Source organism: Colossoma macropomum, unplaced genomic scaffold, assembly GCF_904425465.1.
Source record: "Colossoma macropomum unplaced genomic scaffold, Colossoma_macropomum, whole genome shotgun sequence".
NCBI lineage: Eukaryota > Metazoa > Chordata > Actinopteri > Characiformes > Serrasalmidae > Colossoma > Colossoma macropomum.
Window position 1 is genome coordinate 2,655,587 of NW_023494800.1, and position 10,319 is coordinate 2,665,905.

General features: G+C 38.2%; 1 protein-coding gene across 1 annotated transcript; it reads left to right on the forward strand.

Moving 5' to 3' along the window:
* Positions 1-4,344: 4,344 nt before the first annotated feature.
* Positions 4,345-8,937, forward strand: LOC118820285 (heart- and neural crest derivatives-expressed protein 1-like). Its single transcript, XM_036588569.1, has 2 exons — positions 4,345-4,862; positions 8,589-8,937. Exons 1-2 carry the CDS (start codon positions 4,479-4,481, stop codon positions 8,676-8,678), a joined length of 474 nt encoding a protein of 157 aa, XP_036444462.1. The 5' UTR covers positions 4,345-4,478; the 3' UTR covers positions 8,679-8,937.
* Positions 8,938-10,319: the final 1,382 nt, after the last annotated feature.

Below are 10,319 nucleotides of genomic sequence, written 5' to 3' on the forward strand. Positions count from 1 at the left end.
GCCTGCATCTCTGATGGTCTGGAGTTGCATTAGTGCCTATGGCGTGGGCAGCTTACACATCTGGAAAGGCTCTATCAATGCTGAACAGTATATAGAGGTTTTAGAACAACATATTCTCCCATCCAGACAGCGTCTCTTTCAGGGAAGGCCTTGACTATTTCAGCAAGACAATGCTAAACCACACACTGCATCATCTTCGCAGAAGCTCATCTGCTGCTGCACAGTGTGTGTTGGTCATCCTCTAGTCCTTCATCAGTGGTCACAGGACGCTGCCCACAGGATGCTGTTGGCTGAATATTTTTGGTTGGTGGACTATTCTCAGTCCAGCAGTGACACTGAGGTGTTTAAAAACTCCATCAGCACTGCTGTGTCTGATCCACTCAGACCAGCACAACACACACTAACACACCACCACCACGTCAGTGTCACTGCAGTGCTGAGAATGACCCACCACCCAAATAGTACCTGCTCTGTGAGGGTCCACGGGGGTCCTGACCACTGAAGAACAGGGTAAAAGGGGGCTAACAAAGTATGCAGAGAAACAGATGGACTACAGTCTGTAACTGTAGAACTACAAAGTGCACCTATATAGTAAGTGGAGCTGATAAAATGGACAATGAGCGTAGAAACAAGGAGGTGGTCAGAATGTTATGCCTGACCGGTGTACATTCATCCTATTTTCTTTCTTGCATAAGATTATTATGTACACTTTTACAGCACTGTGATCTATTGTTTGTGCTCACTCATCTCAGTGTAAATCTACAGTGTCGGTCTACAGAGTAAACTGTGAAGCTGTGCTCGGTTTTATTAGAGAGTGTCTGCTGTTCCCGTACACACTGAATAAATCAGCCTGACTCTCCTACGGCAGCTATAAACACATCCAGCATTCCAGAGGGAACCTTATCTTTATTAGTGCAGATAGAACAAAACAGACACAGAGACTGAAACGCGGGTTACACTCAAACAGACGTGGAGAGAAACAAACTCGCAGTATTTTTTTCTTCTAATTAAACACAACAACAACTTTAAAACTAAAGTTTAAAAAGTATTAAAACATCTTTAAAACTGTCTGGATATATTTTTTCATATTTTATGCATGAAAGCATCACATATATGTACTTTAAATGAAATTGCATTAAGACAACTGAGCTATTTTAAAATTTTCTTTTTCTCCATGAAAAGTTTTTAAAGTTTAAAGAACCGCCACGTAATAGAAAGGTTCTATACTAATTATTGTTTTGTTTTCTAGAACCGCACATCCTAGAGAGGAACCATGTACTATTAAGAGGGAAATGACATGATTTAATGTGCTTTAAATCTTTTCTTTCTTCACTTTGAACAATAAATTATTATTACCAGCTGCATGCTTATGATACGTTTTAATATAATTAATATAATTAATATCATTAATATCGTTAATATGTGGTTCTACACTGAAAGGCCCTGATTTGGTGTTTAAGTGGAGGATTTTCTTTGATGGTTTAATGTGTTGTGCTGGTGTTTAGTGCTGGTGGATGTTTCAGTTTTAATGGTATGATTTTGCTGCTGTATTAAAAGGGGAACTCCACCGATTTTCAAAAATTCCTCCATAACTCAGTGTGTGAGATGTAGTCAGAGAGATTCAGAGTGGTTTGGTGTGAAATGGTTCAGATGTCTTTACAGTGGTGGTGATAGGAACCAGGGGTCGCCATGACTACAACACAAATATAGACATTTTATTTACTATCCAGAACCACCAGTGAGCCTACACGAGTCTTCTGAGTTTATATGGAATGATGATGATGGAAAATAGTGGAAACCTGCATATTATGTATCCCTCCACCATGAATGGGTTTTAAGGACAAAATCTTCTCAAAACTATCATAAAACAGTGTCTCAGTCATCAGGCAGTGAATTCATAACCATTTCATGTAGGAACTTTCTGTGAGGGAGCTTTTAGAGGTGGACGTCTGGTTCCTATCACCACCACTGTGAACAGTTCTGACTCTGTAAGTTTCTCTAGAACAGAGTGTTTCACACCAAACCACTCTGAACGACACTGTTTACATCTTAACCATTCAATTCTGCAGGAATTTTGAAAAAATGGGTGGAGTTCCCCTTTAAGTCATTTGCTAAATCTAAAGTATGATGGGTAAATATGTCGATGCCACCGATCCTGGCATTTCTTTTTGAGAATTGAGATGGATAGTAAGAGTTTTCTTTAAGCTGTGAACTGAATTTTGATCTTTTTACGGAGCTGAATGTGTTTTAGAAGCTGAAAAAGTGAAATTTCATATTCATATTCATATCAAAGACCAGCTTTGCTGTATTTATGGCATCTAAAACGTTAAAATGTTACTGTTACTGTTAGAACACTGTAAAATATTAAAGCCAGAAAGACTCACTGTCTTTGTAAGAAATGCTGTGTATCAAGATTTCTCATCAAAATTCTTAATAGAAAGACTATTTAGGAAACAAAAGTTTTTAAGGGCGTTTTCACACTTGGGCCGTTTCAGCGTCTGAAGTGGACTCAGTCTGAGTCATGGTTTCTTTTGCATATATGAACACGGCAAACGAACTCAGACCCCCCTAAACGGCCCCAAAAACGAACCGAACTGAGACCACCTCTCGAGTTCGGTTCGTTTGTAGTTTGTTTTGTGGTTCGATTAATTTGTGCATTGTGAAAACAAAACGGCCCCAGTCCGCTTTAGCTTTGCTTTATGGTGAAGACCTCGATGCTCGCCGTACACACAGCCACAGTCTTCACTTTAGCAGGTAAAACAGACCAGGTTTATAAGGTTCTGCTCAGGATAAAGTTCTAATGGAGCTGTGGTCTGAACAAGAAGTGGTCTGAGATCTCAATGGACCAGAAAGAAGACTGAGTCCTCTTTAGAGTTCACTTACATTGTGAACACAAAAAGAACTGAGATCACTTGCAGTTGGTTCCCTTCCAGGTTCACTTTAACAGAACTCGGTTCGGTTCTTTTAAAACGAACTATATGTGAAAACACTGTAAAAGTGTGGAACTCTCTTAGCATTATGGGTTCTCTACAGGACCAAAAAAGGATTCCATGACCTGTATCAATATCAGAAGCCTTTTTGGTGCTGTGCAGAAGCATTTTTAAGGGTTCCTTAAAGGACCACTTGCAACAGGTTTTTCATAATAGAAAAGAACCATTTAACTACATTTTTTAAAAAAGATGGTTCTTTCGTGAAGGAAATGGTTTTATATAGAACCATTAGCACTAAAATAACCCTTTGTATGATTAAAGGGTTCTTTGCATGGTGAAATGGTTCTTCTGATTGATGAAGAATGTGCTCTATATGGTTCTATACAAAACCTTTTTGAAAAGGGTCCTGCTATTGTTCCAAGCTTGACATGGTACAGTAGAAGATCCCTTTTTGGTGCTATATAGAACCCTTTTCAACACATTCTCCATCAATCTGAAGAACCATTTCACCATGCAAAGAACCCTTTAATCATACAAAGGGTTATTTTAGTGCTCATGGTTCTACATAAATCTTGAAGAACCATCTTTCTGTATGCAAAGAACCAATGGTTCTTTGACTCGTGTTTTCATATACACTCTTGAAAATAAAGGTGCTAATAAGAGTTCTTGGCCTAATGCGATAGAATAACTACTTTTGGTTCCATAAAGAACAATTCAATAAATAGTTCTTTAGAGAAACAATTTTGTGAGTGAGATTTATAAGTGTAAGTGAACCTCCACTTAATGTAAAGGTTCTAAGAAGAACCCCTCAAATTGGCAAAGACATCTCATTTACAAAAAGCATTATCTAAAAAAAAACATTAATTGAAAGGTTCTTTAAGGAACCAACAGTGGTTCTTCTATGGCAATGTGCAAAGAACCTTTTTGACACCTTTATTTTTAAGGGTGTATATAGAACCACAATGACTGAAAGAACCATTTCAACGCATAAACAGTTCTTTGTTTTAAGTGGAAAAGTATATATTTTTAAAGAACTTTTAAAAAAGGATCATAGGACCTTGTTTGGTACTATACAGAACCCATTTTACTACCAGTGTACCACACTCTTAAGAATGAAGGTGGCATAGAAGACTTTTGGTTCTCTAAAGAACTTTTCTCATATGCAAAGTGGTTCTTCTACTTCATCGCTCAAAGAACAATTTTTTAAAGCATGTATAACCATGTCCTTTGCTAAAGAACCCTTGAAGAACCACTTTTTTAACAGTGTGGAGTCGGTACCATCCATCCTCACTGCTGAGTGGAGCTCATTGTTTGTTTCCAATTACAGCAGAAGGAGCTTTAAACTCCTCCCACTGGGCGTCTATATAAACCCCACTGCAGAGGAGATCAGATCAGTGGAGCTTCAGAACCTCAACCCTCCTAGAACCGGGCTCTACTGCGCGCACTGAGGCTGATGTCAGCAGTGGCGTGTTGGAAGATGTTATCTAGCTGCTTGTGTTCTGTAAAGTAGCCCAGCTTCTCTCCTTGAAGGAACGTATTCTTCTCCAGATGAACCTCATTGGGACCTACCAGCATCCCCCCTTCCCGTTTATTCCCCGCTGCCATCAGGATACCCCATATTTCCCAGGCTGGGGGACGAGTCCTGGCCCTGCCCCCCCTGTCCCGGGGCAGGAGGGTCAGGTTTGCGCCCCGGGCCGCAGAAAAGAGCGCAGACGGACGGAAAGCATGAACTCGGCCTTCGCCCAGCTCAGAGGCTGCATCCCCAACGTCCCCTCAGATACCAAACTGTCCAAAATCAAAACCCTCCGCCTCGCCACCAGCTACATCGCCTACCTCATGGACGTCCTGGCCAAAGAGTCCGGGGGTCAGGAGGCCTTCAGGGCTGAGATTAAGAAATACGACGGCAGGACGCTGAAGAGGAAGCGGGACACGGTGAGTAGAGAACAGTGTTGAAGATACTGAGCACTGAGAACTGCAGTGGAACTTCTCAGAACATCCAGCGTCTGTCTGCATAGGAACTGTGCGGCTGACACTGACTTCTTGTTGCCATTTTCCGTTCCACCTTAAATGGTGCAGCTGTTTAATTTAAGGTGGAATGGAAAATTGCAACAAGAAGGAGTTTCAGGAGCTGAACCAACACAACAGAATCAAGTTAAACCCCAAAAAGGGGATCAAGAACCAAATATTAATGACTAAAACTGAACCGAGAAAAAACTAGACTACGTTACTCACTGAGATACATCAACATAACGCTGTTGTCCAAACTGGTAACTTTACAGGAGAAGGAAAAAACCTGCTTTACTTTTAATGTAAGTCAATGGAACCAGAGTTTTTACAAGTCATTTTGGGTCGTTTCTTTTAGTCCATTCATCATGAAATTTACAGACAATGTAAAGGACAACAGGTATTTTCAAATTATGTCAAAAACTGAAAAACGACAAAAATGGAGATACAAGGGTTTCTTCTGACAACAGTAATAAGCATATTGACATTTGCAAGTACAAATCCATCACAATTTAACTTGGAACTGCTAAAAATAAATGGCATTTTAGTTCCCTAAATAACCTTTAGGTAGACTTTTCAATCAAGAAAAACTTCTGTAAATGAGGTGTGAGAGCCGGATAAGCCTTTTTAAAGCCCCACACAACATAAAGGTTCTATTCCAGTTAAAGCTTTTTTCCTAGAACCATATGTCTAAGCCAAGAACCATCCAGGAACCTTCTCTTCTCGGTCCAAAACGTTCATAAAACAGTGTCTCAGTCATCAGGCAGTGAATTCATAACCATTTCATGTAGTAACTTTCTGTGAGGAGCTTTTAGAGGTGGACGCCTGGTTCCTATCACCACCACTGTGAACAAGGCAAGGCACGTTTGTTTACATAGCACATTTCATACACTGCTGTCATTCACAGTGCTTTACAAATGAGAAAACACAGAGTCGTTTACAAAACTAAAGAATAACAATTAAAAACATGATTAAAACAAAAGATTTAAAAGAGAAAATCATTCAATTAAAAATCAAATTAGAAAGTAGACAATTCTGACTTTCTGAATTTCTGAATAAATCAGTTTATAATTGTTTATAATGTTGTAGATATAGTTGTTATATTGTTTGATGAAGGTTCTGTTAAGGGGGCGTGTGCAGATATGAAATCTGAGTTAGTTGTTCAAGCTCACACTGAAAAAAGTGGCTCGTCAGATCAACCAAAACATGTGGTAACAAGTAAATTAACTAGTTTTACTCAACCTAAATAAATACTTTGAACAAACAATTTAATTAAAGTAATTTTTGAGTTGAATAAAATTAGTTCAATTGCTTCTTTTACTAAATGAAATATTTTTTGGGTTGATCTGATGAGCCACAGTGCAGAGATCGATTTAATTGAAACTTTATCGAAATAAATACGTTTATTCGAGTAATATTGTATAAATATTTTAAGGACAGATTCTTTGTACTTTTGGTCAAATGAGACTCCTGACTTTAAACAAAACAACAGAAAACACAAATTTGATCACAAGTATGAAAATAAAATGTAATCAATGGCTTTTTTAGTCATTCTAAATGTAGCTGTTGGACATAACTGTGTTTAATGGGTCTTTATTTAAATCAAATTCTTTCATTAAAATGCTGTAAAGCGAAATATCAGTTCAGATGGACATGAGCAACGTTAGTCCTCGGTCTTCTTCCTTTCCCACAACATTAATTAAACATTTTTTATTTAGTTTTGATTCTCAGACGCAGATTAAAACGTAAACTGACACTAAAAAAGGATCCTCAGTTCTGGAAGTGTTCTAACGTTTCCTATTAGATCCCTGTTCTGTAGTTCAGATCTGTAATCTGAGTTTGTGTTGGTCTCATTTACAGCTGGACTCAATACTGAGGTTATTAGGATAAATATATCGCTGCTGTTGGAAGAAAACCCCATCTCTCTCATTTTTCAGTTTTTGACATAATTTGAAAATACCTGTTACTCTTTACATTGTGTGTAAATTTCATGATGAATGGACCAAAAGAAACGGCCCAAAATGACTTATTCTGGTTCCATTGACTTACATTAAAAGTAAAGTATGTTTTTTCCTTCTCCTGTAAATTTACCATTTTGGAGGTTTTATATTATTTTAAAATATATTATTTACAGTGTTTTTTATAAAGAGCACTTTTGTGGTTTTATGAAAACGCAGCACAGAAATGATCCAGTGTCAGTTCTGTGTGCAATAATTAATAAACCTGAAGTTTAATATGAACATTTAAGAACAACCAGTGTCAAGTTTTGGAATGAATAAACCTAAAAAAAAGACTTTTTTCTGGGTAAAAATAAATGAAACTCAAATCAGAAGCTGACTGAGATCACTGGAGGAGCTGCGTGAACCGGATATTTCATTTAAAATTAAAGTCTGAACTTTTTTTCCATTTTCCCTGCTGTTCCCACTCTCCCACTTTGTCTATTTCCCAGCTTCCCTAGAGGATAAATTGTCTTTAATAAACGTAAACACTTGGCTGTGCGAAGTTTGTAGTTCTGTGTGAAATTTTCCATCATCCCATTTTCCTGTTCTGCCATTTTCTGTTTTCAGTTTTCCCCACTCCCATTTCACATCTTAATATTCCCAGTCATTCCATTTCCAATTTCTCCTCCGTTTGTTTTTCCACAATTCTCCATTTCCATTATCCCATTCCTCTTTCCCAGTTGTCCTATTCCACCATTCACATATCATTCCCATTTTTCCCTCATCCCATTTTCCTGTTCTGCCATTTTCTCATTTTTCTGTTTTTCCACTCCCCTTTCCCATTTCACATCATAATATTCCCAGTCATTCCCCTTTTTCCATTCTACTGCTTTCCTCATTCTCTTCTACTTTTCCATTTCTCCTTTTGCCACGCCTAAATTCACCATTTCTTTTCACCCATCCGTCTCTTTCCCAGTTGCCCTATTCCATTTTGTCACATTTCTGTTTAACATTCTCTCCTTTTCCACTTCACATTTCCACTGGTTTATTTTTTTTTCCATCGTTCTATTCTTTCACACCTCTTTTCACATTATTCCTTTCCACCATTCCCATTTTCTATTTTTTCATTCCCCTATTTCGCTCTCCATCTTTCAATTTTCCAACCTGTCCTTTTTTCTCTCCTGCTTCCCATAATCCTTTTTTCATTTTCTATTTTTTCTCGCATCTTTTCTATTTCCCATCCCACGATTCATTCCTACATTCCCTGTTTTCCAATTGTTAGACACTTTTAAAAAAAGATGGTTCTTCAAGGGTTCTTTAGTAAAGACAATGTTTCTTTATAGAACCACGAACACTCAAAGAACCATTTGCATAGACAGTGTGTTGTACATGGTTCTATATAGCACCAAAAAGGGTTCTAATATTTTGATGATGTCAAACGTAATAATAGAAGAACACTTGTTGGAGCTACACGGAACCTCCATAAGTCTGAAGAACCATTTCACTATGCAAAGAACCCTTAAATCATACAAAGGGTTCTTTGAGTGCTCATGGTTCTATATAGAGCCACTGTCTCTACTAAAGAACCCTTAAAGACTGTACATTTTCCATGTTCTCATTCTTTTCTATGTGTACGTTCCTCATTCCTCGTTTTTCCGTTCTCCCGCTTTTCTCCGTCCTCTAACTCCCTCTTTTCCCCTCGTGTCTCTCTCAGGCTGCAGGTCTGGACTGCTCGGTGAAGCTGAAGTTCGGCTCCAGGTCCGGTTGGCCTCAGCAGGTCTGGGCCCTCGAGCTCGACCCGTGATGTCATCTGTCCCGTCTGACTCGTGTTGAGAGCGACGAGCAGCGAAGCTTCAAAAATCCAGACTTTTTATTTAAGAGAGAAACAGATCTTACATAATAATATTAATAATAATAATAATAATGCTGATTGATTTTACCGTGGGTTGGAATTACCGCGCTGCTTCTGGACTCTGGAATAAAACAATGGAATTAATTCATTTCTACCTCATCAACTGACCGGAGGAGACAAACTAAAGCCAGGCTGGACACCAGGGGTCACTTACCACAGATTATAACCATTTATCACAATTTTAATAAATTATTTCTGCAAAATGGTGAATTTTTAGTTGCTGATCTTCTTTATTTCTGAATATTTGACAAATTCTGGACGTATTTATATTAAACTTGATCACCTTTGAGAAAAACATCTGTTTCTGTTTATTCTTTATTATTTCTTCTCTAGTTGTTTAAACCTGAGGTGGTTAATATGTTAACACTGAGTGTGTTTACATGCGCTCAATAATCCGATCATAATCAGATTTCTGAAGGTATCTGATTATTTAAATGCTCATGTAAACACACCATACTCCAATCTAGAAATCCGATTAAGAAATCTGATAAAGAGGCTGGATTTTAGCTCAGTAATCAGATTTGTCAGTGCTTGTAAACTCTTACTCTGATTTCTTTTGGATTTCTCAGTCTGCGCATGTGCGAAAACAGGCCGTGGTACCGGAAATAAGCGAGCAGCGTCGCCGCGAGACGCAGCAAAACACTTTTGGAGCGACGCTGAAATCGACTACATGCTTGACGAAACGAAGGATTTAAATATCGCTGTTGTCGGAAGAAAACCTCGTATCTCCAAAATGGTAACTTTACAGGAGAAGGAAAAAACATACTTTACTTTTAATGTAAGTCAATGGAACCAGACGTTTTTCCAAGTCATTTTGAGCCGTTTCTTTTGGTCCATTCATCATGAAATTTACACACAATGTAAAGAGTAACAAGTATTTTCAAATTATGTCATAAACTGAAAAACTGAGATACGAGTTTTCTTCCAACAGCAGCGACATTCTTCATCTTCTAGATGATGTATGTTCATATTTTCAGGTAAAGTGGTGCGATGTTTAAAAAAAACAAAACTGTGAGTTTATTGGCTGGTTGTAAAGCAGAAATCTGATTACTATCTGACTCATGTAGACCTGGAGTTTCCCTAATACCTGATTATCCAAGTGCATGTAAACGTGTTGATCGTAATCAGGTGCAAACAGATTAGAGCTTCATTACTTTTCCAATAAGCACTAAAACAGTTTAGACTGATATGCACTTAAGTCTGACAGTCAAGTCCACAAACTAAAACCACTTTTAATAATTATATCCTGATCTAAAAGAGTCTGATTATAAACTGTTCCTGCAAAATAACAGAATCTAGACTCACTCAAGAGCACAAAGGTGGAAGAGTTCTGCGCTTTCAGAACACGTCATGAACCTGACGTAGACTTTCTTAGGATCTTTCTCAAGAACAGCCTTAGGAAGATGTTGGTGAATGAGAGCCAAAGTTCTCTGGTCAGACTAAGCAAAAACAGAACTTATTTCCATTTACAGGAGAAGGAGCTCTAAACTCCTCCCACTGGGCGTCTATATAAACCCCACTGCAGAGGAGAAC

Excerpts from the sequence above, each read along its gene's own strand:
- LOC118820285 (XM_036588569.1), top strand. The coding sequence starts at position 4,479 with ATGAACCTCATTGGGACCTACCAGCATCCCCCCTTCCCGTTTATTCCC. Across the intron at positions 4,863-8,588 it reads TGAAGAGGAAGCGGGACACG|GCTGCAGGTCTGGACTGCTC; the intron begins GTGAGTAGAGAA and ends TGTCTCTCTCAG.